The 27,898-nt window shown below is 37.9% G+C and overlaps 11 protein-coding genes across 11 annotated transcripts; 7 read left to right on the forward strand and 4 right to left on the reverse strand.

The window, feature by feature from the left end:
- Positions 1-565: 565 nt before the first annotated feature.
- RO3G_07075 (uncharacterized protein) lies at positions 566-971 on the forward strand (the record flags this gene model as incomplete). The annotated part of the gene is made up of 3 exons (XM_067661665.1): positions 566-629; positions 670-701; positions 747-971. 3 exons carry the CDS (start codon positions 566-568, stop codon positions 969-971), a joined length of 321 nt encoding a protein of 106 aa, XP_067517766.1.
- A 4,393-nt stretch (positions 972-5,364) lies between these two features.
- RO3G_07076 (uncharacterized protein) lies at positions 5,365-6,975 on the forward strand (the record flags this gene model as incomplete). Its single annotated transcript, XM_067661666.1, has 4 exons — positions 5,365-5,390; positions 5,674-5,844; positions 6,021-6,318; positions 6,922-6,975. 4 exons carry the CDS (start codon positions 5,365-5,367, stop codon positions 6,973-6,975), a joined length of 549 nt encoding a protein of 182 aa, XP_067517767.1.
- Positions 6,976-10,205: 3,230 nt separating this feature from the next.
- RO3G_07077 (uncharacterized protein) lies at positions 10,206-11,803 on the forward strand (the record flags this gene model as incomplete). The annotated part of the gene is made up of 5 exons (XM_067661667.1): positions 10,206-10,243; positions 10,299-10,328; positions 10,378-10,509; positions 10,565-11,282; positions 11,333-11,803. The coding sequence occupies 5 exons, from the start codon at positions 10,206-10,208 to the stop codon at positions 11,801-11,803; spliced, it is 1,389 nt and encodes a 462-aa protein (XP_067517768.1).
- A 1,220-nt stretch (positions 11,804-13,023) lies between these two features.
- On the forward strand, positions 13,024-13,303 carry RO3G_07078 (uncharacterized protein; the record flags this gene model as incomplete). Its single annotated transcript, XM_067661668.1, has 2 exons — positions 13,024-13,027; positions 13,116-13,303. 2 exons carry the CDS (start codon positions 13,024-13,026, stop codon positions 13,301-13,303), a joined length of 192 nt encoding a protein of 63 aa, XP_067517769.1.
- Positions 13,304-13,526: 223 nt separating this feature from the next.
- RO3G_07079 (pyruvate dehydrogenase complex dihydrolipoamide acetyltransferase) lies at positions 13,527-15,238 on the reverse strand (the record flags this gene model as incomplete). Its single annotated transcript, XM_067661669.1, has 7 exons — positions 13,527-13,959; positions 14,013-14,349; positions 14,396-14,594; positions 14,654-14,831; positions 14,899-14,944; positions 14,994-15,064; positions 15,114-15,238. 7 exons carry the CDS (start codon positions 15,236-15,238, stop codon positions 13,527-13,529), a joined length of 1,389 nt encoding a protein of 462 aa, XP_067517770.1.
- A 2,377-nt stretch (positions 15,239-17,615) lies between these two features.
- On the forward strand, positions 17,616-17,880 carry RO3G_07080 (uncharacterized protein; the record flags this gene model as incomplete). Its single annotated transcript, XM_067661670.1, has 2 exons — positions 17,616-17,663; positions 17,713-17,880. 2 exons carry the CDS (start codon positions 17,616-17,618, stop codon positions 17,878-17,880), a joined length of 216 nt encoding a protein of 71 aa, XP_067517771.1.
- Positions 17,881-18,154: 274 nt separating this feature from the next.
- On the reverse strand, positions 18,155-18,756 carry RO3G_07081 (uncharacterized protein; the record flags this gene model as incomplete). The annotated part of the gene is made up of 3 exons (XM_067661671.1): positions 18,155-18,400; positions 18,454-18,547; positions 18,602-18,756. 3 exons carry the CDS (start codon positions 18,754-18,756, stop codon positions 18,155-18,157), a joined length of 495 nt encoding a protein of 164 aa, XP_067517772.1.
- Positions 18,757-20,482: 1,726 nt separating this feature from the next.
- Positions 20,483-21,079, reverse strand: RO3G_07082 (uncharacterized protein; the record flags this gene model as incomplete). Its single annotated transcript, XM_067661672.1, has 1 exon — positions 20,483-21,079. One exon carries the CDS (start codon positions 21,077-21,079, stop codon positions 20,483-20,485), a length of 597 nt encoding a protein of 198 aa, XP_067517773.1.
- A 733-nt stretch (positions 21,080-21,812) lies between these two features.
- RO3G_07083 (eukaryotic phosphomannomutase) lies at positions 21,813-22,783 on the reverse strand (the record flags this gene model as incomplete). Its single annotated transcript, XM_067661673.1, has 5 exons — positions 21,813-22,206; positions 22,258-22,349; positions 22,396-22,472; positions 22,527-22,638; positions 22,691-22,783. The coding sequence occupies 5 exons, from the start codon at positions 22,781-22,783 to the stop codon at positions 21,813-21,815; spliced, it is 768 nt and encodes a 255-aa protein (XP_067517774.1).
- A 1,686-nt stretch (positions 22,784-24,469) lies between these two features.
- Positions 24,470-25,195, forward strand: RO3G_07084 (60S ribosomal protein uL18; the record flags this gene model as incomplete). The annotated part of the gene is made up of 1 exon (XM_067661674.1): positions 24,470-25,195. One exon carries the CDS (start codon positions 24,470-24,472, stop codon positions 25,193-25,195), a length of 726 nt encoding a protein of 241 aa, XP_067517775.1.
- Positions 25,196-25,669: 474 nt separating this feature from the next.
- Positions 25,670-27,816, forward strand: RO3G_07085 (uncharacterized protein; the record flags this gene model as incomplete). The annotated part of the gene is made up of 6 exons (XM_067661675.1): positions 25,670-25,849; positions 25,907-26,080; positions 26,128-26,279; positions 26,335-26,520; positions 26,573-27,068; positions 27,118-27,816. The coding sequence occupies 6 exons, from the start codon at positions 25,670-25,672 to the stop codon at positions 27,814-27,816; spliced, it is 1,887 nt and encodes a 628-aa protein (XP_067517776.1).
- Between the last annotated feature and the right edge of the window lie 82 nt (positions 27,817-27,898).

The raw sequence follows: 27,898 nt of genomic DNA on the forward strand, positions 1-27,898 counted from the left end.
CACGATTTCTTTATTTGGCAACTTTCTCATATCCAATGCTTATAGTGTTCATTGATGCTGGTCTCACAGAACCATGTACGGATTTTAAATTCCATTTGTAGTTTTTTGTTTTCCTAAACTACGGTCTTGACATATCCAAATGGTACTCTTCTTTCTACATGAAAAAAACATGTATCTACTTTCAGGCATATCAAAGGCTTTTAGTCGAGGAAAATCCAAAGAGCAAGATGAATATCTAAACACCGTTACTCCTAAGGGTACTGTTAATTAGAGTTATTTAACAAATTTTGATTGTCACAGATATCCTAGCATCCCAATCGAGTAGTACAATTATATAGCAATATAAAGATAAGTGTAAAACCTAATCACCTATAACTATCGATACTATAATAGTAGTCTATAGCTTTAATACTAAACTTTTTTTGAACTTGCTTATTCTTTGCTTAAATCTTCTATTGCATTTACCCGTATCTTGAATGAAATCCATCAAATTATAGTTTTAAGCAAAAACAACATTTCCACATTACAAATAAAGGTTTAATCTTAGATATAACTTTTCTTTCATATGCTATGTATTGGTTATATAGTCTTTTCTATACATAGTGTCAAAGAAAAGGCGGTTGTTTCTAGTAAGTATTTTTTTTTTTTGAAAATGGTATTTTCATTTAGATGTCACGTCAAGACGTACACCTTTGGCTAATGTAAGAAAATGATAGAAGGATACATGTAAAAATAGATGAGATTAGGCGCTCGACCAAGGACTGTTTTTAAGGCAGCTATTGCTTTCACTTGGTTTTCTGAATAAGCCAAGTGGTGCTTGCGACCCATTCTTGTTGACCATCAGAGACGAACTTTTATTGGCATTTCGAGAGGGACAGGAGAGTACATCGACAAATGACAGCCTTTGCTTAACACTTGACCTCTCAAGGCGTCTCTTCATTAAGGATACAATCTTTTTGCTGCCTCTTTGAGTCATCAATATGATGAATGTTCCTGCTCTAAATCAGCATAAAGCATTCATCATTTGTCGGTATCAAACATTATTATTACTGTGTTATCTCGTAAGAATAAAAAGACTATAAATTCAACGAGACTGAAAATAAGTTCCTTTTATTTAATATTATAATATCTGGTATTTATACTATTTTCATGGAGGTTTAATTAAATCCTTTTCAAGATACTTTAATTAATTATAACTGTAGATTTAGTGTCAATAAGTTTTAATGTGAAGATCTGTTCCTGGTTATGCAAGTGGTCTGTTTTATAATTATTTCTTAAGTAGATCTGATCTTTCATTTATGTTGCATTGCATCAGGAGTTATTGATTTATACAAGAGAATAAAAGGAACAAGAGAGGACGAGACTCGATAAAGATGTTGTTTTATTTAATAAGAAAATTGTACTCTATTTATACTTTTCATACACGGATAATATTTCATGTCATGGATTAATAATTAATGAGTATGATATAGCTGATGACAAATAGATAAGGGTTACGTGTTCTTCTATTGTTATATTTGTCATAGAATACTCGTATATGATTGACTGCGGCTGACTGTGATTTAGTTCCTGGATTTAATATAATTTAACCGTGCAATTACGCAGCATCTTATCCTTAATGAAGATTATCCGAATTAACCTGTAGCCTATCTATTGGATATATTTTACATGTAGCTTATTAATACTGTTTTCATATCGAGTTATGAATGATGGATACATCAGTTATATTAAAAGCTTGCATTGAGTTAAAGGAGTGGAATTAGTTATGACCGAATAATAGAGAAAAGACTGTAATAAATCTTTGTAAAGCATTCACTACTCTGATTTCTTATGAATTTAATATGGATCATGTTTTAAGTGTGTTGGGATACGACAATTACACTTGAGACGAAGAAAAAAAAGAAAGGAATACTACCAATTGTTTATTACAAGGATATGTACATGAAGAGCTTCAATTCTTTCTTCTTTACACTATACTCCTCGTCTTTTTAGTCCTTATAGCCAAGTAACATTTTCTTTCTGTTTATGCACTTTGACAAAAGGTATATCATTTTTACTCTTTTAAGTCATAAATGATCTTTTTATCTTTGTATGCTTTTCTTATTATTATTGCTTTGCTCTATACATGAAGTATCAACATAGGCTAAATGAAATATGTATTTCGTATAAGCTTGGGTTTTAGACAAATTACGTATATCATTATTCATCACACAATCTGAATTAGTAGTCTGTATCCAAGACCTTTTATCATGTTGCTCATGGGTGAATAGCGCAAAATACTTTTTTTTTTTTTTTTTTTATCGTTTCTCCTTTTGCACAAAATGAAAAAAAAGTATCCTACAAGTTATTCATAAAGAGTATTCTATCCTTTTTTTGGACAATGTAATTCAAGAAGAGAAGAAAGAAGAACAAAATAGGTATGTGTTATATGTAAAAGAAGGTTTCATGGACTTTATTTTATTAACTTGTATTTTCTTCTAGTAGCATGTCAAGGGCATTAATGAACCTTGGAAGAAGCGTAAAAGTATTGCCAAAAAGAGGGAATGCCAGAAAATAATGTCTTAACGTTAAAGACTAGCAGCAGCACCACTAAGAATCGCACCAGCACCGTCAACGAATGTCTATGTAGCCCCAGCTATACCATTCGCTATCATCCCTGAACCCTGTCTTTTTTCTAATCCAATAGAGCCAAGAGGAAGTGAAGACACGATCATAAAGACAGATGATACACCAAAGAAGATGAGAGATAAACGCATGTTTGTATGTAGACTAGACTATTGCTTGATAATGAATTGATTGAGGGAAAAGAGAGCGCTTCTTTTATATGTGTTGAGGTAAGGAATTTGAACGGTTGCAATCTATGCATGTAGACAGTCGCTTGTGATTGCAAATCTTTTTGGTTTTTTGAAAATATAAACCTAAAAAGAGGATGCATAGAAATGTTTCCCTTAAAGGTCTCGAAAGGGAAGTGTAAAATTCCAGGTTTTCTTAATACGGTTTAAAAAAAAAGGACCCAAACCAAACAAAAACAGAAAACAAAAATGTAGAATTCGATGAGAGTGATAAAGTATATTCTTTATTTAATATGATTGTATCTAGTATTTATATCCTTTTTCTTTATAAAGATTCAGTTGCCTCCTTTTCAATATGCTTTAATGAGTTATGATTATAGATCTAGGATAAATAAAGCTTAGTATCAAACTTGTTCCTCATCATGCAAATGAACTGTTTATATCCATTTCTTTATCTATGTATTATTACATCAAAAAATATACTAAAGTAACTTGTATTGAGTTAAAGGAATAGAGTTAGTTATGAACTAAATAAGAGAGGAGAGAAGGGGAGTCTTTATAAAGCATTCATTAGTCTGATTTGGTTGTTTGAGTGTAAGTCATGTTTAAAGTAATTCGGAGCATGACAGAGCTATTAGGAATAGTATCCTAATATCATTGTTCTCTTTCATGATTATTATATACTATGCAGGGACAGGAATTGTTACTTGAAAATAACCACCATCGATTGTATGTCTTTTTTAGACCAATCATGACTACGACTTTATTAATGCATCCTACGACATGCATCATAAGGCGGGAGTACTACAATAAACAAAGGATTCGGCATTCAAAGATTACTTTTGTAGGCTCCTCTTTCGAAATATGTATCGCTACATTAGTCCATAAGCTGACGATGCAGAGCTTGGTGATATGCTCGGGTTTATTTTGACTTGACCTTTTATAGATCCTATCTTATGAATTCATGGTGACACATGTCTTTTTATGCTCTTGAGCTTTGCTTTGAGACCCAACAGACTTTCTGACTGTTTCTGTTACAAGATCTTTAAATGTCACTTTTTGCTTTCATCAATGATTCTGGGGATAGAACTACTTATTGAAATGAGCTCTAAATCGGATGGTCTGAATGAATCCAAAGATACTAGGTTGAAGTAAAGAGTGAGCCTTACATTATCAAGATGAGATTTGTCAATGTTTCAACTGTAGTCTGACGTGCTTGCTTTGTTTGCTTCCACATTTTTTAATTCTGTAGATCATTTGGGAAAGCACTTTTTTTTTTGTTTTTTTTTAATATCTACAAAAAGGAATGTTGAAAGGAACTAGAGATACTTATTGTCTCTTTGTTTGCATGACAATTATAGTTTCTGTTGAACAAAAGAGATAAAGTAGTATCCCAATAACTGGAATAAAGCAGTGTCCCAATAACTGGAATAAAGCCAAGTGTCTGTTCTCAGTGGAATGACATGGTTGGTCTAATCAAGAAAGAGATTCATGGAAAAGGTTTGGATAATAACAATAAGGGATGATGAAAGCAGCAACCAATAGATGACTAGGACCTCAAAAGGGCAGCACATGACACAATGAAGCTTTAGATAACATGACGGTGGTCTTGATGCCATTTGATTGGGTATTTACACAGGACATTAGAATATCAGATAACTTTACAGTCTGCTGAATAACAACAACAATAATAATAATAATATGTATTGAGAGATATAAACCATACAGGTTTATTGTAAAATAAAGCCATCGACTATCTTGTTCTGATAGGGTCTTGTTGTCTTTTGTTACTATGTATGAATAGTTATGAACAGTCATGAGCAATTGTTTGTAAAAATAACGATACCTCAAACCATAAGGCTTATCTGTTCTCAAACATCCCAGTTGCTATACGTTTCTGTGAGAGATGCATCTACCATGGCTTCTATCGTCCGACTTGTGGCTCAGTCAACAGCAAATGTCATTCTATTGTCAACTTTTAAGTAGGAACGATAAAACTTGGTGCTTCGGCTTATATTTTTCCGACTCGTAAATCTACAGAGAAGCATTTCAGGGATACAACTGCCACTACTGCTACTAGTTTTTTCCCTTTCAGCATTGACACTGTATAGAATTCTTTTTTAAAATTGAAGATTTCTCAATATTTGAATGTAATTTTTCATTGACTGTCATAAATATCATTTTGAATTGATTACTTAAGCAGTATAAACAGCCATTGTGTATTTGTGGTCTGAATTAAAATGACCAATAATACGATCAATTGCTTCAACTGACGTGTAACACAGATCAATTTGATTCCATTCTCAATACAAAGAACACATGGACAATGCATTCTTTTTTTACGTAGAAAAGATCTCCCCTCAATTGAGCTCTATTATTAATGAATTTATCCTGTATGGTCGAATAAAATGATTTGTGGCAATTAGAAGAGCTTATCCCTCTTGTTGTTCGTCATTTTCCTTGTTAGTTTGATGGCGCGTTTCTCTAGGATTTTGCCAGAACTTTTTCCAGAAAAATAAAAGCCGAGACTTTAACGTTTGTTTTTTTCTTTTATTTTTTTTTCCACCCAAAAATGTCTGAATCCGCTAAACTTTATGTGTATGATCTTTTACAGGGCTTAGCCAAATCAATGCACTTGCCCTGACAGGAAAACAAATTGATAATTAAAACAAAGAAGTCCTTTTTGCTTTACTTAGTAGAATAAGAGATGGTATTTGGCATACGTCTGTTGTTGTCTATGGTCAAGAAATCTATCATGACGGTTTTACCAGGAACAACACAACATGGCTCACCTTTATAAATGATTAATATCGGAGAAACATTTTTGCCTCACGATGCGGTTATTGAGTATATAGATAGCCTGAGATCCATTTATACATAGGTTTATTCCATCCGAGATGATTGCCATTATTCATCCTTTTCATGGTAGGACCGAGAAATATCATCTGTTGGATTTCAATTGCAACACGTTTTCAAATGATCTCTGTCAATTTTTATGCGGCAAAGATATACTTGCCCACATCACTGGTTTGCCTGCCGATTTTATCAACAAGTAAGCAACTCAAATAACGCAAAAACACAAGTTGACAAGTCATTAGGCCATTTGGACAATCGATTCTATCTATGATTGAAAACATCTTTGGATAATCTCAGTTGAGGCTCAGTATTCCGTAAGCAACAGTAGCGCCTCACTCAGAAGCTGTTAACCGCATCTTACAAGGTGAACAGCCCACGGCTCATGCCCCTCAGTTTACTTCAAGGCATTTCATCGGCTGCAATCTCAGCTGCACCTACCGAAAAGAACCCGATCCAGAAAGTCAAGAGTGCACGCATGATGGAAGCACTCGTCGCGGATTATCAGGCGGTCGTAGTCATGCTCACCTCGCCTATGTGTGGGCCATGTCAGATGATCAAGCTCAAGTTTAAGGAGCTCGTGCAAGAAAAGAATAAGCAACCGGCCGGAAAGATTCGCGTTTTGGCTGTCTTGTTGGACATGTCCACAGCTTTGGATGCTCAACACTACAACGTCCGAGGCGTGCCCATGTCTTTTCTTTCTTTTCTTTTCTTTTTTTTTTTTTTTTTTTTTTTTTTTTTTTTTTTTTTTTTTTTTTTTTTTTTTTTTTTTTTTTTTTTTGCTGGAAACTACTTGCAAGCAAATAAAATATTCACTGCATTTATTCAAATTATATTGCCAACTGACAAAAGTTCTAGATTCATAAAATGGACTAAAAGGATAAAGAGTTATAAAGATTTGGTGAAACTCATGTACCGTTCCACATGCAAACCCTTCTCATGGTTTAACAAGCAACAGGCCCTAAATAATTAAGCATGTGAAAACCATTAGAGCAAACAGGTAGCAATGATCCTATCCGATAAAAAAAAAGCACTTGATAGAATACGATCTTCAAATGTTGCTATTAACGCAGTCTTAGGCTTTACCTGTAATGCTACTAGCCACAGGCATCCTTAGTATGCTGACTGTATGTGTATCTTCTGTTGCTGAGATGAGATCACGGCAATGTATTGTTTCATACAATCATTGTACTCTGCATGTTAAACATACTTTTGTGGATGATGGCCCACTGAATGCGGATACTGAATATGTAGTAGACATAACTTTTTTTTTTAGATTTTAAGACAAAGAGAGATAGAACTCGCTTCATCTAATGACTCATTTGCATAAGACATGGAAATATTCACAGGCCAAAGTAAATACAAGGTCAACTTTAGTTAACTTTGATAAACAATGTGAAGCTTTAATGATACTATGTACTCAATCCATGTTGCTACTCGCGCAAGATTTGAGTAATTCTATACAAACAGCATCCGCTGAGTACGGTGGATAGAATGGTACAATGAGTGGGAACAAGTTAGTATGAAATTGCTTAATATATATCCAGGGATTTTTAGCAAGTTTTTTATAAAAGAGCACATCGTAAAATAAAATAGAAAATTCCTTTAGGAAAAAGCTATCAAGTAGAGATAACAGTATTCATCATTTGATATCTTTTGATTCAAGTCTCGTATGATCCTAAAGTCCATAGAGAAATGGTAGGATCCGACTGAGTTATAGAATCAAGGCGCACAAAGACATGGAATGCAGACTATATGACGAGCTATTGTAACCTTGTATTAGACATCAGAAAGAGACCTTTGTTATCTTTTGATCACAGTTCTGTAGACAAAGGCAAAAAGGAGCATGTGAAACACGAAAGAATTTAAAAAATACAAGGAAAATAAGCAACCATGACAGACCATTCATCATCACTACAGGAAAGAATCGTTTTTTATGTATGAATACAAAATTGACCAGGAGCAAGTACCAATTGCTGTTTCAAATTTGATTTTATTCAAATCTAGATTCTTTTTTTTTTTTTTTAAAAAAAAAAAGACAAGTTTGATTATTTTTTTTAACTTTATTATTAAATAGGCGTTTTCTGCAAATGAAAAAAAGTTGAAATGATACGAAACACTTTTTGAAAAAAGCTAAAAAAGAAGTTTCTATTGATGAAAGCATTTTTAGGGTTAGCATATTCTTGCGTAAATGAAAGAGAGTTTATGCATAGTTTATCCAATGCCAGGATAATCTATAGACTGGATTTATTGACAACGGCCATGTCCTGATAATTTGCTTCATTTCTGTGTGCCCAGAATGCATATCTTGCGTTGTAGTACAAGAATGAAGTGAAATTACGCACTCTCTTCACCATTACTATGCGCTGATTTAATAAAAGCCATCATTCAATGATAAAAGGAGATTACTCAATGAATAAGACTGATTAAATATGTCCCTGTTGCAAACCTAAAAGAAGCTTTGAAAAAAAAAAAAAATTAAGGGAGAAAATGAAAAAAAAGTCCATTGTACCACTTCTCCCTATTTGATTAAAAAAAAAAAAGAGAAAAAAAAACAACCTGCTTTGAAACCCGTTTCTTGTCACTTATTTATAACCCCCACTTTGGGTTTATTTTGTATTTACTTTAGCTTTTCCTCTTCTTTTTTCTCCTTCTAAACAACTCATCCCATTGATCCTTTTATTTGGTTTTCTTTTTCTCTCTTTTACTTTTATCATTAATTTAAAAACATGTCAAAGCAAAGTATTTCTGAAACAAAGTTACGAAAATTATTGGAATTGAACGAGAAATTAAAGGAACAACTTGAGCTATCTCGAGTGCCGGTTTCAGAAGCTAGCAAATCGTAAGTTTTTAGATATGTTTTGTTTTTTTAACTGAATGAGCATATAGTTTAATTGATTATTGCCAAACGAATCAAGACAGGATGGTCCCATCCGTCTGGGGGAGTCGTCATCCTGATCCATTCACTGAGCCAACAGCTGGATGTGGTTGTATTTTAATGTAAAAATCTGTTTATAGATACCTTTAACTTGTACCATTTTGCTTTATGATATTCATCAACAAAAATAAAATTGTGGTGTCTGCTTGTCACTTTATGGCTACTCAAAAAGAATAAAAAAAGACACGGATTAAAAGATGATGCTGATCCATTCTTGATTTCGTTATATATAAAAGGAAAGGCAACAAAAATGATTTATGGGAATAACAATGGTTTATGTGATCTGGTTTTGTAATTTATGATTTAGTATGACACTAAAAATTTAAGCAAAACAGGTATTATTGCTGTTATGAATAATAAGTGATTGTAATACATCTTTTTAAAGTACTTTAAAATCGTTGAAAAGAAAGCATTGCGATATATGACGATATGAATTTTGATCTATTTGATTAGAGAGTACATGGAATTTGAATCCTATATATTGTATGACTATATGTGATGCAGTTTGAATTTAATTCAAAATATTATAAAGTAACAATTAATCAATCAAATTTAATCTATAAAAGACAGACTAGCTCATTTATTTAACAATGCAAATTGGTAGTATACAAATTCGTTTTATAAGTACTTGTGAAGCTCAACTACTTGTTGGATCAAGCAGGAAAAAAAAGAAAACTAAGAGCGGACAAATGATTAACCGATGGTGTGATCGGATAAATGATTTAGCTCTTTTTTTTTTTTTGTTTGATTAAATAAAAATATAGTTTTGCTTTTTCTTGCCTTTTTCTCTCACAACTGTGAATTATAATACACAAAGAGCAGTTTTTAAACATTCAATTGTGTTTATAAAAAATGGATCTATCACAAACAAACCCTAAAAAACGATCAAGGACAACCCAAGCCTGTACGTACTGTCGGAAGAAAAAGGTACATAAAAGGGGAAGACTTTTTTTTTGAGTACGCGACAATAAATTGATGATACTTTAGATAAAATGTGATGGACAGCAACCTTATTGTTCAAATTGTCAACAGATGGGTATAGCATGTGAATACGCAGAGAGCAAGAAAAGAGGTCCACGCAAAGGATATGTGCAGACATTAGAAGAAAAGCTGACAGAACTAGAAAAAAGGTTGATGAGTACAGAAAATCTATCAAGATCCGCCTCTCCAAATAATATCTTGCCTACACCCATTTATCCAAGTATTTGTTTGTTTTTTGGATTCTATAAGCATTAAAGTTAAAATTTGGATTTTTTTTAGGTGACTCTAGTAATGATCTCCCACCTTCACCAATTGTGGATCACCTTGTAGACATGTTCTTTAAGCATATCAATGCTTTAATTCCCTTTGTGCACCGTGCAAGCTTAAAAAAGAGCATTCGCAATGGAACAGTATCCCGTGCTTTATTATACAGTGTCTTGGCGGCCAGTGCACGGTAAAGTAACAGATATAGATCATTAGCATGTCCATTCAATTGATTCTTTAAAAGATTCTCTGATCATCCTACAGTCCGTACAAATCCACCTTATTTAGCATGCGAACGATTTGCGAAAAAGGCCTTATCGTTGGTAGATGCCGGAACTTTGCAACCCACGATAGCCAATATACAATTTTGGGGCATTATGTCCTGTGTAGAATATGGTCGTGCTTCAGGATCAATGTAAGACCAAACGGTTATACAAACTTTATGGATTAACTTAAACCCGTTCTAATAGGTCTTGGGTTTACGGAGGTTTGGCTGTGAGGTAAAAGAGAGAAGAGAATGTAAGAATATTGAATTAACATGTGTAATAGATTCTGTCAGGAATTAGGTTATCATAAAGAAGAAGTATTAAGTGCACCCATTCTTGCAGAAGATGGTTCGGTAGACGGAGTGGCAATAGCGATGCGCCGTCGTGTGTTTTGGAGCTGTCTCCTACTTGACAAGTTAAAAAAGGAAGAAGCAACACCAATGCCTTTTTTTTAAACTTTTTTTTTATAGATTGGCAAGCGCAGGAACCCATCGTCCTCAGTGTCTTGAAAGATCAGATTGCGATGCACATCCTTCAAGCGTTGCAGAAACCATTCTACTCAGGGACCCTGATCTTCACACAGACATTCATGGAAAACCAATTGTTGAAGACTCTCTGTTGAATATCATAAAATACTGTATGGACTGTGTAGAAAAGTTTGGAGAAGTCAACAAGTACATGAATAAAAACAACAGCAACAAACAGAATCTGAGTGGCACGATAGCGTGGCCACCGGTTGCAGAGTACAGAAACCTCGATATGCAACTTCGCTCATGGCAAGAGAATTTACCTGAAAAGTTTCAGTTCACACAAAAGAACTTGGAACATCATCAAAGGTTTGCAAGCTTTCAGAACTTGTCCATCTGGCTCAATTCTCATGCGATATGGTGCTCAAGTATGATGATACTTCACAGAGGAAGCTTGGCTTACATCGACCAGGCGCACCACGGGTCCGATGATCTAGCCAGGAGAATAAAGACGAGTATTGAGACTTGCCACATGTGTGTGGATGCAGCCATGGGTATTTTTGGTGCAATGAAAGACCTTTGCGGTAGCTGTATAATGCCCTATATTGGGTATTCTGCCTATGTGTTTGCTACTCTCTTGATGACCTCGGCTTTTTCACGTACTCGAGAAGATCGTGAGAAGAGTAAACGAGGTTTGAAGATTTTGTACGAGCTGATTGAGGTCAGTAGCAATTTAAGCTAATGGGTCATACAAACTAAAAGATCAAATAGGGCCTATCACCTTACTGGTTAGCTTGTGAAAATCTAGCAAATGCAACCAAAGAATTGTTATTCACTCATGAGAAATTGTATGAAAGTACTGATAGAAATAGTTATAGCCAGGAAGAAAAAACAAATCATTCAATTTCAAGCATGCTTTCTCAAGACCCACAGTCACTGACGCAATCCTCCATGCCTTATCAATCTAATTTCTATATGTCAGCAAGTACTACTGCTACTCAACCATCTGAATTCAACTCGTCATCATTATATAGTCAACAGCCACAGACAGCATTCAATTACTACCGGAATGACATCAACTTCAACAGTGCCGAGTTTTTGTTTGACACTGAATTATTTGGACAGGTTGTTCTCGATTCAAGAAACAGTTTCTCACATGCATCGCTTTTGCCAGGACAGCAGCAAACAAACTTTAATCATCCTACACAGCAGCAAAATCCAAATACATATACTGGCATGTAATATTTCACCATTCCTGTTTATATCAGTTTAATTTAATCTTCTTGACTTTCGATGAGAAAAGAATCAAAGATAGAGAGCCAAAGGGAATGAGAGGGAAAGCGTCAAGTGAATCCATTTTTTTTGTCAACATTAATCATTTTATATAAATTGTACATGCTTATTACCGTATATACTGGACGCATTGGCTGTCCAAAAACAATACGGTGCCAATCTGCGGCTTTGATCAAGCTCAATTGACACCTTTTTTTTTTTTTTTTTTTTTTTTTTTTTTTGCACAAATAGGCTGTTGATTGCGATGGATTATGTATTATAAATACAACAACATTCAAAGTCATTTCAAACAGTTTTAAAAGGTGCATATATATATAGAGAGAGAGGGGGGTGTTGACCCAAAGTGAATTGTAAATTGCACATCATTTCTGTAGGATGTATTTATTTTTTATGGTAAATGAATTCAATCTTTGCGTCTTTCAACAAGCAAACAGCAGGCTCATCTTGATCGCTTTATTGCCAAAACAAAGACAAAAGATATAGCAACTGACCTGCTCTGTTGTCCAACTTACTTTTGATATACAAGTTAATTTCTATCTTGGCTATTTCTCTTCAAGCACTCAGCATGCAAACTTGCAAAGATGGAGACAGAAAATGGCTACAAAAACTCTTGTGTTTTAAAAGGTAAAAGTGAAGCTTGAAGAGTCCATGACCACATCTTGTGTCTTCATTTCGGTAACAATGTCATTTGCATACTTGATAATAGAGTGTCCTTTTCTTCAATAAAGATCAATCAGAGCCTTTTTTGCACATTGGATAAGGCAAGTAAACAGCTTCACCGTGTCTTTGTAATCTTTGATGAGTCCAACATCAACTCATAAACAACCTGATATTTCTCTTCATTGAAAAGGCGCATGATGAGCAACAGGTTTGTTCTACAAGTGAGCAATTGATGACGGTGTGTAACACACAATTCTTTCTTTCTTGCGAGAACCGGCAAGCATGGATTTATCGTTTTCAGCAGGACAATAGTTAGTCACTATAAAAGCCAACAATCATACAATCCCAAGATGGCCGTTGTCACTTTTTTTTTGCTCATGTATCGGACTGCAACTTTCATAATCATGTTTGATTTCAATGTGTTCCCTGACGAAATGATCATATGCCTAAAAAAGTCTAGTGGTTGGAGACACAGTCATTGGCTAGTAATGGAATGGGTTTTAGAGACAATGGGTAAGATGGAACTGATTCTTTTGTTTTGTCTTTTGGATAATGCACGTATTCCTATTTTTAAGCAGGTGAACAAAACGATATTATGCAGAGATAACAGGCTCCTTTATCTTTCAACCCACACTCTTGAAATTTACCCTCTTTGAACATCGGTTGAGCCATCATGAAAAAGTTCATTACAGCTTGGTGAACGACAAGACTTTGAGAACAAGAATTTCAGAGACTTGGACAACTTCCTCATGGATATGTTCAACATTCTATCGATTTCAAGCGTGCTGAATGAACCTGTCGAATGATGTTTACAAGAATCAATCGTAATAGCAGTTGAGCCCAGTTTAAAATAAAAACCTACAGATTAGCATCGAAAGCACTACACTGAGCGTACACTATGTGAAACACTGTATAATAAAGATATAAATCCAGCGAGCAAGAAAATGTGTAAAGGTTCAAGACTTTATATAAACAGTAGGAAGTAGAAGAGAAAGACATTATATAGGGTTATTTACAACATCATCTTCAGAGGGTTCTCCATGTACTCCCTGAATGCCTGCAGCCAGGCAGCACCAACAGCACCATCGACCACACGGTGATCAGCGCTCAAAGTGACCTCCATGACGTTACGGACAGCCAAACCACTCTCGGTAGTCTCATCCGAAACAACCTTTTGTTGAGTTCCACCGATGGCCAAGATGCAAGATTGGGGAGGGTTGATGATAGCAGTGAAGTTGTTGATGCCAAACATACCCAAGTTTGAGATCGTGAACGATCCTCCTTGGTATTCATGAGGAGCCAGCTTACCATCACGGGCACGCTTCGCCAAGTCCTTCACTTGAGTAGAAATGGTAGTCAAACCCTTGGCCTCAGCGCTAGTGACAATAGGAGTGATCAAACCGCTGGGAGTGGCGACAGCCACACAGATGTCAGCAGAGTTATATCTATACAAAGACGTCTTTAGCACAGCTGTCTTTTTTTTTAAAAAAAAACTTACTGTCGAATGAAGTCGCCTTGCCATGCAGAGTTGACTTCAGGGACCTTCTTAAGAGCGAGAGCAGAGGCCTTGATAATGAAATCGTTGACAGAGAGCTTATACTTGCCTTCAGCAGACTTGTTGAGGACCTCACGCAACTTGGTAGTCTTGTCCATGTCGACTTCGACCGTCACGTAGTAGTGAGGCACTTGCTGCTTGGATTCGGTCAAACGGCTAGCAATGATCTTTCTCATGCTGGTCGTAGGAATGTCCGTGAAGGCATCCCCAGCAGCATTTTGAGGAGTATAAGCAGCTGGGATTTGAGCAGAGATACTAGGACCAGCAGCCTTTTGAGGAGCTAGATGGATCGTCAGAGATGAATATGACCCTCTTTTCTCATTTACCTTTGTCTCCTTTCACCTCTTTCTTGGAAGCGGTTTCATTCTCAGGCTTCTTTGCTTCAGCCTTGACGGCTTCTTTTTTCTCTTCCTTGGGTGCTTCGGGTGTAGCCTCAGCCTTGGGAGCATCACTAGCGATGTCAGCCATTGAGAAATTTTCAAAAGCAGCAACATCTTCCTTGTCTTCCACCAGAATAGCAATAGGCTATATCAAACATTCAGCTTTCTTTACCTCTCCTCTCTCGCATGTTTCCTCAGCTTTACCTTGCCCACGTTGACATCCTTGGCACCAGTGTCAACCAAGACCTTGGCGAGGAAACCTTCCTCTTGACATTCAAAGTCCATTTGTGCCTTATCTGTTTCGATCTCTACCAAAACATCGCCCGGTTGGATTTCATCACCCACCTTCTTTTGCCAAGTACCGATGGCACCGGCCGTCATCCTGTCAAGGCAAAGAAAAAAAAAGAATAAGCAACAGTCAAGGATTGTCTGTTTTCTTTTCAACTTACGTGGGAGACAAAGCAGGCATGGCAATGACATTGTGAGCAGGATAAGCTATGGTCTCGGGTTAATAAAAGCGTTGCGTTTCAAAACGAAGGCTTACAAGAATAGAAACGAGAATCCTGACGGACAGCTTGGTTGACCAAGGAACGAACAGCAATGAACTTGGGTGCACTAGTTTGGAAGAGCATGAGCAAAGGTGACTTTTTTGAATCAAACTCACCATGTAGCAGAGAATGCGCGAACAGAGACGTGTTTAGCAAATACGGGTGCAGTTCTGGCGGCAGTAGCACGAGCAGTAGAGGAAACACCTCTCATCACTTGACGTCTAATGACAGCAGCGGACATATTCTACAGAAAAAAAAACAAGAAAATTTTTCAGAGAAAAATTTTATTGACAAATTAAGAAAATTAAAACAGCAACTACAAAAATCCACTGCAACGTGGTTTTCCACCAAGCAACTAACAAGAGCAGCAAAAACTTTTTCTCTCTGGAAGGCTCTGGTAGGTTTGAGGAACGGATGGTTATTTAGACGCATGTGTTCATGTTGCAAATAGATTCAAGGAGACACCAGAATTCTATAAAGGAGAAAGAGAACAAGACATGGATCAAAGAAATAACGATGTTCAGAGTATATGTGAAGAGAACAATAAAGCAATATCAGAATGCTTTCTCAATTCTTCTTTTCAAGTCCTCCTTATGATCAAACTGAGAGCAATCAATTGCACTGGATTTTTTGTACTGTGAGATATCCGAATTTCACAATGATTTCTTTTAAATAAATATGCAATGTGTTTTTAAACACTATTCATTGCTGATCATGACTTCAATCTTAATAGAAATACACTCTGAACCGTGTTTTGTTGCAGCCTAACAAAGTATTGAGGATTTCAGACATCGAGTCAATGATGAACCATTCAAAGATTAAAATTGTCTATCGTAAAAGTACAATGTCTTCACTTTACATCAACAGTACCTCTGCTTTGCTCACAAATTTATTAATAAAGAGAGACAATTCAATAGGATGAAAGCCAAAGATGATTCCATGTGCCTTTCACAGTATAACTATTAACCTTTGTATAGTACAGTTGGTAAAGTATCCAAGTGTGCAATCAGCTAAATGCTGCATGTTACATCATTTAATACACACATCTACTCTACCAGTCTATTTGGGTTTGGTCTACTTTTCCTTGTACTCAAATCACCAAGTATAATAACACACGATGGCCATACAATCATTATCTTTGGAGGGCAACAGTTTTTATCTGAAATGTGATGGCTAGATTTTAAAGGCAGTCTGTGAGTAGTGAGAGAGAGAGAGAGAGAGGATGGGCTATCCATCGTTTCTTTTGCAAAGACGACAGATAGGTAGGTTTGAATTTTACAAAAACTGTTTTTTAATCTACTGTGGGCACAAACGCATCTTGGGACATCTTCATCCACCCACAGAATCCTTCAAAGAGCTTGAAGGATACATGAAGGCATCGTTCATCATTAAACGAAATGTTTATATAAAGTGTATCCATAGCTTTGTTTATAGAGCCTCCGTATCGGACAACCTTTGTCTCTCCAGACGGATCCTTTTCTCGAGTAGGGCATTGCTTTACTATGAACATTCTTTGGAAAATAAGAAAACGGTGAGCTTCTGTTTTATGGATTCTTTATTCAAATTGAAGCAAGAAAGAAAGCCTCTAGATGGTTTTAGTTTATTTGGTTGTTAATAGCATCTCACAAAGGCCATGTCAAACCCTTTTTGTAAAAATACAAAAGACGTTTTCTGTAAACTTCGACGATTTAGGCTTAAAGATATTCTATGCTTACCATCATTAGGAAATAGGGGTTGAATTTAGAACCAAATCAACAAAAGAAACTTAAAGTGTATACTCTTGTAAGGATTATCAGGCATGCAGAGTAGTCTTGGAAGTAATACTGCTTATAAAAAGATTAATAATATACAATCGTCTTTTAAAGCATGAAATGTCAATCATGGTTGCCTTCCAAGACAATCGTTGCCAGCATGAGAAATAAGATCAGTGATTATTGTCTTCTTTTTGTATGTTATGGTAATCTCTATTTCTTTAGATTCAAATTTCAAAATAGAAAACACAATCGCTTTATTAAAGAATCTGTACATATCATTTTTATGAAAATTCGTCATCAAGCACAACGTTTCAAATGATAGTGATCAGTGGTATTTCAAGGTTTTTTTTTTGGGGGGAACTCTCATTCATTTGATCAAGTACACCAACGTATCTTATGATATATACTATTGTTTAAATAGTCATGTTAGCTTTATGATCGACATTGACATCTATAGATAATGATGAGGCAAAATAAGAAGAAGAAGAAGAAAGATGAAACATGATTGCTCTTCTTGCTATATCCAATTTGTTGCACGGATAAAGCGCACATGTGTCTTTTGATAGGTGGATGGTGCCAATTACAGATGGACTCAATCCTTCAAGAGAGTCATACCATTCATGGCTAGTCTTCTTTCACCAGACCTTGATTTCTTTCACTGTAAAAAAAAGTCCTGTACATCAAACTCAAGTATCGGTCAATGGGATCAATCTAGAACAGCACTGGATGTCTAAAAGTGACGTAAAATCGGAATTTGAATCAACCCAGTGCGGCCAGGGGAGAAGATGAAGCGGATAATGGTTTTGGTGAAAATCATTGTCACTTTTTTTTTTTTTTTTCCCTCTTTAGAAAAAAAAACGAGATATGGGAGGTTACTATACTATTGCCGGAAAGCAAGTTCCTAATCACAAGGTGAGCAGACATACTATGTATCTATTTTTTTTTAAACAAACTCATTTAGATTGCCATGGCCTTCATCGGTGGTTACGCTGCTCTTGGTAGTTACTTTATGTTGAAGCCCAAGGCTCCTCAACCTGCTACTCCCCCCATTCAAGCCAGTTCTTCTGATGAAGAAGCCTTCATTCGCGAATTCCTTCAAAAGGCTGAAGCTGAAGAAAAGAAAAACTAGAAGAAAAAAAACTAGAGTTGTAATCCATTGCTTTGATAAATAAACCGAAAGACAAGAATTGGACATTTGTTTATTTTTCAAATGAGCTCATTTAAATGGATATGTGTGTGTGTGGGATGCCCTAATGGATTTTTTTTTATATTTATTTTATTTTAAAAAAGTGAATAGATGTTGTATGTATACGAGAAAGTGTATGTAAAAAGATACAAGAATTATAATAATTATACAAGTATATATTTTTTTTTGATTTTTTTGCTTCTCTTGATTTTATTCCTTAGGCTTTCTTGGGTCCCATTTTAGGTTTAATGTTACTGGGACACTTGATAGACTTCCAAGAGATGTTAACGACACCAGCATCAAGATCAGCGAGCTTCTTGAAAGCAGCAGGAGTTAAATCAATAGCCTTGCCGACGACACAACCAGCACATTTATCAACAATCTTGACAGTAACATGCTTCTTTTTGTTTTTGTTGTTGGTAATCTTCATACACTTGTAACAGTATTCGAATTTCTTCATGGCCTGTGTTTAGAACGTTAGTAGGATGGTAGGGTATGGATAAGGTGATCATTTACCATGGCACCAATCATGCTGTGGATAGTAGCCGAGTAGGCTGGAAGACCTTTACGATCATAACAAGCAGCGTTCTTCAAATCCGATCCACTGTACCTAAATACGACAGTTGTCAGTGAACCCTTCTTTCTCCTTTCTAAATCAATTTACCAAGTACCACGACCGCCACGCTTTTCGAGGTCGCTCACAGTACCATTGTTGAATTGCATGAGGGTAGCCATACCTCGGCCACGGATTTCAGCGGCCTTGACAACATGGAGAAGACAAACAATGAGTAAGAAACAAATGGAAAGAGTGGACTTCATAACGATTTTTGTTTAAAAAAAAAAAATGGAAAAAGAAAGGAAAACGATAAGAAGGACGATTTAAAAGAAAAGAAGAAGAAAAAAAAAAGCTGTGATGACAATAACAAAGAGAGCGAGAGAGAATAGAGAGAGAGAGAGACAAAGAATGCATCTTTGGCTACACAAATAAAATTAAGTGAGATGGTTCCTTGATGATTCAAGAGGAGTTAAAAGTAGATCAAAATCGGAAACTTGTACATGGATTTATTGAATAAATGGATTTAAAAGAAGCCATGGATACTAAACACCCCCAGAAGATCTAGATTTTATTATTCACTTTCATTGTTATTCACAAAGATTAAAATAAAGAAAAGCACAACCTGAAAAGTACACGCGCTGATGAAAGGAAGCCAAGACATCCTATCTTCCTCTCTTTCCTTTTTATCCCTTCATTGAATACCAGTTATTAGAAAAGTAGGACAAGTGTTCAAGTTGAATTGAAGATTGACCACGTTTGGCAAAAGAACAAGATGGATACTGGCCGAATAAAGAAATCTAATGAGTACAAGATTTATTATGTCCAAAAAAAGGGGGAATACGATTCAATCCACTTCATTTCTACTTTTAATAAAACCTCGATTCTCATTCGTTTCTTTTTTTTTTTCTTTTTTTTCTTTAACCTGACCTCTCCTGTCAATTTATTTTCATATCCCAAAGCCACGGGGCATCCGACCCTCCTTTCCTTTTTCTCCCTTTTGTCACCTTCCGAAATGAAGCGTTAAGGTGGGCGTCAGCTTATTGTTATTGAACCACACAACTTTATTTTACGTTTTGTAAAGAGATCATTTAAACTAGATTGCTACCCGTATCACTTTGTGCTACGCTAGCACATTCAAGCCTTTTTTTTTTTTTATTGACAAGTCAGATGATGCCCAGCTCATTTATAACGATTTCATTATCTTTTAAAAGACAAAGAAGGATGAAGCACGAGCATCCATTTGTTTTCCGAACAGACATCCATTCTATGTCTCTTAATAGCACGGGTATCTCAGAGGGACTGTGTTTGACCGTGGGGTTTGCTCAAGAGACGGCCAAGAGGATCTTGTTTGCTGTGAATGATCCATCCCTATTGGACTGTATCCAGGACAAAAGTTGTACAACTCCACTGCCCCCCCCGCCACTGATAGGAGACTCGCTTTGTGTAAGGAAGTAGCCGATAATTCCGGATTCTGCAAAAAAAAAAAGGTGACCCTCCCAGTCCGTGGTGTCACCCAAATTTTCATACTTGAACGAATCCCTCTGATCGGGTCATCTCGATAAAATGTTTCAAGTCGGTTGAGAAGCTCTCTTTCCTCCCATGCTTTTCATGTACTGCTTTCGATGCATCCTTCCTTTTTTTCCAGAGAAGACCTCCAGCAGGGTCTCGGTTTGTACCAGGCATGGATTCATCTTGACTTTTTGACCTGAGAGAGGGCATTCCTTTTCCGATTCCGGCTGTAAGGATCAGAATGAGATCCTCTCTGGATCCCCCCTCTCTTCATCTTGTGTTACTGACCGGTGGAGGGTCCTGAAGGCTGTGAGAGGTAGACATCTTTTGGTGGTCCACAACCCAAGGCGAGGGTGAAGGGATTGAGAGGGAAGGATGTGTCAGAGGGCTTGTGGTGAAAAGAAGTCTGGTTGGATTCAGGTTCTTTCATGGTCAGTGAATCATTTTTTCTTAAAAGTAAACTTGGATGAAAGAAAAAGATTAAAGAAAATCGATTTTTATTTTTGTCATTTTAATCGTAAATTGATTGGGCCACTGCTCTTCTAAAAGTTCAATCCATTTCCTTCTTGTGGATTCTTGTAATTGATGAACGTGACTTTCGATTTCACTGTCTCTTTGAATGATTGCCCAACGAATCATGATTTTATCCTTGATTCTTTCTTGTTCTGAAGGCACTTGATTCAGAAAGAGCATGATTTCTGTAGAGTGGATGGAATCTATTTTACCAGCGCTGGGTCTAATAAAGTATCTTTCTGTACCATTGTTCGTGTTGCTGGTCATGAACTTGAAGAGGATGACGTGATCTTCTGGTAAGGTATTTTGAAGTGAGAAGGTCAATACCTGTCCTTTGTGATAAGGTCTCTTAAAATAAAGTCGATGTTTCTTTTCGGCTGTGTTGAGTGATTGGATGAGTAACAACATCCGTCTTTCATTCAGTGGTATCACGGCTGTCTCTTGATGACTTGAACTGACTTTCTCTGTATAGATCGTCGGCACATCCTTCTCCTCCTCGGCTGATACTGGACTCTCAATGACACTCGTCCGACGAGGGTGGTCATCCTCGATCAAGATATTCATGTAAGGGGGTGAAGGAGGTGGGGGTGGAGGAAGGTTACGAAATCTTGGTACCGGACTGGGTTCAACAAAAATAATGCTTGGATTCTCAGAGTCTTTGGACAGGACAGAGGGGTCATCCGGAGGCGTTGTGAGGGTATCGGATGAGGATGACACGGTCTGATGGTCTAGCCTATAGTCATAATGTTTCAACCTGTTCTCTCTTCTCTTTCGTCTCCTTCTCTCCTTCCTTTCCTCGATTGATTTTTCTGAATCGTTTTCTCTGTTGACCAAGATACCAACAGGTTCTATTGTTCTCTTCAGACTGGTCTCCATCAGAGAATCGGTCGTGGTGGATTCATGATCAAAGCTGGTGGGTGTGAAATCATCATGAATCGAAAGAGATTTTGAATAAAATAATCTTTTGAGTTTGCTTATAGAAGAAGAAGAGGTACTGATTGAATCTGAGTCATTCTTCTTTTTTCCTGGTAACCAGTTCTTGATATTATTCCAAACAACCGTACTCTTGGGTGTGAAGGATAGGATCGAATGACCCACAGAAAGAAATGATTTTGTACTTTTTGCACTTTTTATACTCTTTTGACTGTAAACGGATGAAGCATATCTTTGGGTCATTTTAAGGGAGAGAAAAAAAGAGTGGGAATAATAATAAAAAAAAAATAAAATTTATTTATATTCTCTTTTCTCTTTCGGATAACAAGTGTTCCGAGAAAGAAAAAAAAGGTAAACAAAAGAATTAAGGAAAAAGTTCAGCCAAAATACGCATTGTGTCTTCAGGACATTGAACACTGTGTCCAATCACGCTTGGATGAGTATAGATTTCATAATCATTACCACCTTCAAATGTTTTATCACCAAAAAAGTGAATGTGCTTGAAACCATCTGATTGAAGATGACGCAAGCAGTAAGTCTTGTCCCAGCCGGTGGGGAAGACATCAAACGAGATCTGTCCTCCGATAGAATACGTCAAGGAAAGATGAGAGAATTCCTTTTTGAGTGCTTCGACAAACTTGACTCGAATGCCATTCGCAAGATCGTATTTTTCAAATTCATTACGTTCTTCTCTTGAACAATTACGTCCAATAGGTGACACGTTGATCATCCCATTACGAAACTCGATAAATGTACCTCTAATCAATCCTCAGAGTGAATACACACCTTTTGATGATAGATTCAATTACCTCTTTTTTGGAATATCTAAATCAGCAAGATAATGTAAAATGAATTTAACCAACTTGTTGTATTCTTCTTCACCAATCCACTGAATAAAACTCTATTTATCCTTGAGTTCATCATTCCTTTTCCCAATCCATACTTACTTGTGAAGCCATCTGTTGTCCCAAACGATAGGCCGTAAGACCATTTTCAGCAAAACAGAAATCAAAATCTTCCAAGACTAATCACGGTTCATCAGCGCTCTGCCAACCGTCCTTTTGGATCATCTACTTACTCGTATTCCCAAGTTGTTCATATTGTTTACTGATATCAGATCCACCTACAAAGCCAATAGCCACCTTCTTGCGAAGTTGTGCCAAGCAATCTTTCATTTCTTGTGAAACAAACTAAAACTCTCTTTTTAATTTACACTTCTTTCTCTTTCTTCAGTCTACTTACGTTACGAGCAGGTGTCAAGGTACCATCGACATCAAAAAGTACGATTGTATCAGGGATTGTACGTTCCATAAAAGCTGATTCAACAGGTGCCATAATAATAAAGTAAAGAAGAAAAGAAGAAAAAAGGTAGTATTTAAATATGTGGAATTTTTTTTTTATTAAACTTAAAATAGGTTACGCTTTTGACACAGCCAATGAAATGAATCTTCGTGTAGATCCCTTCTTTCTGCGATTTAAATTAAAAATAAGCCTCATTCTGAAGGGGGGGGGATCAAGAAAGTGTCTTTGGACATCAAGAGAGAGAGAACAGATCGCTTTCTTTTTTTCTAAATCGATTTCAAATTGAAGTGGATTCATCAAAAAACGAGCTCTTTATTCCATCACATCAAAAGAACTTTCTGTTTCCCCCCTTTCATCCCTTCGCATTGTTTCCTTCCTCCGGCTTGAAATTTTAAAAGTCAGTCATTTTTGACAGACAGTGGTAGGACGATGAGACTGGAAAGAGACATCATCCCAATGGCCTTTTCTTTTTGGGATTCCTCATTTGGATGGCACCTGAAAGGATGCAACAAGAGGTCATCCAAAGAGGGTTCCCATCACGCGTCCTTCAGCCACCCCCCTTCCTCTCACCTCATCCGCAACGACAGCGACCACTGAAAACGTCCCACGTCTCTTTGGGCGCACGATGCATGGGATCCAGCCCAGATATTTTTTTTTACTGCCAAATCCCCTTTGGCCAACACACGGCCAACGGGGATGATCAGAGGTGGAAGCACGCGAGGAGGTGTGACAAGAACGGGGTGGATGGAGACCTTGGTCTGATTCACATCCTACTTGTCACTGTTCTATTGGAACACATCTTCGTCACTGGATAAGGCTCCTCTTCACCTACCAGCCATTCTTTTATCAAAGGTTGGATGCTTTACTCCCTCCTTTTCTGACCTTGTCTTGATAGAAAGAGTCTCATCCATCACCGGTCGACAACGAAAACAGACACAGTTGCCTTTCTCCACTTGGATGGCTCGTGCTACGGAGGGGTGTATCCAAAGATTACCCTCTCCCTTCTCTCAATCCATCCTCTTCTCACCGCTTTCTTTTTTGTGATGACACTAAGGCTGTGAACTGAAGCTGGCTATCCACTTTTGAAATCCACTTGACGATCCAGCGTGAGTTGTATAGTCTTGTTTCTTTTGCATGGAAACCACGTTTAAGGTTTTTTTTTTTTGTAATTGATCAGGCCAATCATGTTGATGTGGCAGACCTTGGCTACGCACCTCGTCTGGTTTGACAAACGCATGAAAAAAAAAGACGTTGGGTCGGGTGATGTGACTGCGCTCTTTTTTCGGGCTTGACTGGACGCGAGTGAAGGGGAATGGAAAGGCGGTGGAGAGAGTGAGATCCTTCCTTTGATTACTGTAGTCGCCATGGTATGTATCTATAAAGATAGAAAGGGAACAGCCAGAGAGAGAGAGAGAGAGAGGGAGGGAGGGAGAGGGATGGATGGATGGATGGGATGAGATGAGATGAGATGGATGAAAAAAAAAAAAAAAAAGAATGCGTTGATTGACCAAGTGAATTAGCCTTTCGTTAAGCAACAGAAGAACAAGGCTTACTTCAAGCGTTACCAAGTCAAGTACCGTAGAAGAAGAGGTATAGAAAAAAAAAAGAGAGAGAAATGCATTGTGCTGATTCTGTTTGACAGAGGGAAAGACCGACTACTATGCTCGTAAGAGACTTGTTGTTCAAGCCAAGAACAAGTACAACTCCCCCAAGTACAGAATGGTCGTTCGTTTCACCAACAAGGACATCATCTGTCAAATCATCTATGCCAAGCTCCAAGGTGACTTTGTCCTTTCTGCTGCTTACGCTCACGAACTTCCCCGTTATGGCATCAAGGGTGGTTTGACCAACTGGGCCGCTGCTTATGCTACCGGTCTCTTGCTTGCCCGTCGTACCTTGACCAAGCTCGGTTTGGCTGACAAGTACGAAGGTTTCGCTGAACCTGACGGTACGGTCCAAATGATCGAAGCTGCCGAAGGTGCTCCTCGTCCCTTCAAGGCCTTCCTCGACGTCGGTCTCGCTCGTACCTCCACTGGTGCTCGTGTCTTTGGTGCCATGAAGGGTGCCTCGGATGGTGGTATCTACATTCCCCACAGCGGTAACCGTTTCCCTGGTTTCGATATTGAAACCAAGACGAACGATGACGAACTCCTCCGTAACTACATCTTTGGTATCCACGTCGCTGAATACATGGAATACCTCGAAGAAGAAGATGAAGAACGTTACAAGAAGCAATTTGCTACCTTCATCAAACAAGGTATCACTTCGGATGCCGTCGAGGACATGTACGCTGAAGCCCACGCTGCGATTCGTGAAAACCCTCTTCCTCAAATCACCGAAAAGAAGAAGTCTGGTACTCTCCACAAGAAGCCTGCTCGTCTCACCAAGAAGGAACGTCTTGCAAAGATCAATGCTGCCAAGGCTGCTTTCGAAGCTGAAAACTAATCATGTGAATAAAATAGCTCCTCTTTTTTTTTTGTTTCAAAGATCTCCATCTTCATAAAAAAAAATTCCAGTTTTGTGCAACGCTCTACTGGGTTTTTTTGTCTGCTTGAATCCGTTTATATCTTATCATTTGAGTTGCTTATCTTTTTGTATTGTTTTTATACATGTTCTTATCTTGGTTTGTGTGACGAAGAAATTGAAATCTGTAGTTGATAAGCATATATCAAGCAAGATCGACCGTATTATAAAAATGCAAGGGTTTATTTATTTATTTATTTTATTCTTTCTCCACAATTGGTGTTTGTTTTGATCTCCATGGCTGTTTTATCTCAAGGTAGATGAGAGATGAATTGAACGAGAGATGTTGATATGTGTATTGTAGGAGTGGGTTATGGTGTTGTATTAGGGTAAGATCGAAATGGAGTCAAAGAGGAGACTAACAATAAAAGATTTGGTGCATTGTTTGCATTGATCATGACCAGTATCACTTTTTTATGTCAACGTTATCTAAAAGAAGTTCAAACTTCAGAAATGTACATGACCGCTCAACGTACGGTCAAGACAGGTTTAGTTGCTAGTGCGATCGTATCAAGCTGGACTTGGGCAGCCACTTTGTTGACAAGTACCGAAGTTGCTTATAAATATGGTGTGTCGGTAAGTGGAGAGAGAAAGAGAAGGAGAGAAAGAAGGGTGGTGAACAAGGATGAATAGGGACCTATTTGGTATGCATCCGGTGCTGTGGTTCAAGTGCTGTTGTTTGCTGTGTTGGCCATCGAATTGAAAAGAAGGGCTCCTAATGCACATACTTTTCTTGAAGTCGTCCTGGTGCGTTATGGTAAAGGTGCTCACACAGTCTATCTTTTGTTTTCTCTGCTGACAAACATTGTAAGAAATCAAATTTTCCTTTCTGTGATCACTGATCCCATCTTTAGATTGTTACTGCCATGTTGTTGTTGGGCGGTAGTGCGGTGATTAATTACTTGACGGGTATGCATACCATCGCCGCTTGTTTCCTTCTTCCTTTAGGTGTCATTATCTATACACTTTTTGGTGGTATCAAGGCGACGTTTATGTCAGACTATGCGTAAGGAATCCTCTCCTGTTTATATCTTTGTTTGAGCTCATCGATCATCTATTAGACATACTGTGGTGATCTTCATCATCATCATTTCCTTTGTTTTCACAGTCTATGCTTCTTCTCCCAAGATTGGATCCATTAGTACAATGTATGATTTATTGGTGGCTGCTTCAGAAAAATCGCCCATCGCTGACAATCAAGATGGTTCCCTGATCACCATGTCTTCTTTACAGGCACTGATCTTTGGGTAAGCAAGATGGAAAGGAGGGGGATAAGAAGGGATATTGATCGATGGATAGGATCATTAACATTGTTGGCAACTTTGGAACGGTCTTTGTGGATAATGCCTACTGGCAACGGGCTATTGCTGCCCATCCACAATATGCAGTGAAAGCTTATTTGATCGGTGGTCTTTCATGGTTTGCGATTCCTTTTACTTTGGCCACTACGATGGGTTTAGCAGGAAGGGCTCTTCAGATCGACATCACGCCCTTTGCTGTCAGTCAAGGGTTGGTGTTGCCAGACGTGGCCGTGGCTATCCTCGGACCCGCGGGTGGATTTGCCTGTCTGGTGCTTGTCTTTATGGCCGTGACGAGCGCTTCCTCTGCAGAATTGATTGCTGTGTCTTCTGTGATGACATACGATGTCTATCGTACCTATCTACGTCCAGAAGCGAGCGGTAAAGAAGTCGTTCGATTTTCGCATGCTTGCGTCATCAGCTTTGGTCTCTTGATGGGCGTTCTTGCGGTGTTGCTGAACCTGACTGGTATCAATCTAGGCTATCTGTATACTTTGGTAAAGGGTAGAAAGGGGTTCATCTCTCGGTACTAACCCAACAGAATAGATGGGTGTCTTGATCTCCTCCGCCGTCCTTCCTCTCACGCTCACCTTGCTGTGGAGTAAACAAAACAAGCTGGCAGCCATCCTCTCGCCTCTCTTTGGCTTCTGTGCTGCCGTCAGCACATGGCTCGCGGTCACCTACAGGCTCTATGGCACGATCACGGTCAACACGACCTCTCAAAACTACCCCATGATGTCCGGAAACATCGTCGCCCTCGTCTCACCGCTCTTCATCATCCTTCCCCTCAGCCTGATCTCACCCGACCGGTTTGATTTTGATGCCACACGACAGATTGAACAAGTGCTCGATGACGCCCAGGGTCAGACGGTGATCGCGGCGTCCGAAGAGGAACTGGCTTCGATGGCCAAGTCCTCCCGGTTCGCAAAGATCTCCAGCATCGTCCTGTCTCTGGCCCTCTTCATCCTTTGGCCCCTGCCCATGTTCTTCTCTCGCTATGTGTTTTCTAAATCCTTTTTTACCGGCTGGGTCACGGTGTCCATCATCTGGGTCTTTCTTGGCTTTCTGGCCGTCGGTGTCTATCCGGTGTTTGAGGGCAGGTACACGTTGATGAACATGGCTCGTGAGATCGGTCGAGACCTCACAGGCAGACGTGTGCCGAATCTACCGCAAGGGACGCACCTGTCTGAAGAACACATTGACATCTACACAGTCGAAAAGAAGGTCAATCTGCATTCGTCTTGATTTTTTTTATAATTAAACCACTTTTTTTTTTCTCTTTTTACAAAACCGCTCTTTTTCTCTCTCTCTCTCTCGTAAGCTATCA

Source organism: Rhizopus delemar, genomic scaffold, assembly GCF_000149305.1.
Source record: "Rhizopus delemar RA 99-880 supercont3.5 genomic scaffold, whole genome shotgun sequence".
In the NCBI taxonomy this organism is placed as follows: domain Eukaryota; kingdom Fungi; phylum Mucoromycota; class Mucoromycetes; order Mucorales; family Rhizopodaceae; genus Rhizopus; species Rhizopus delemar.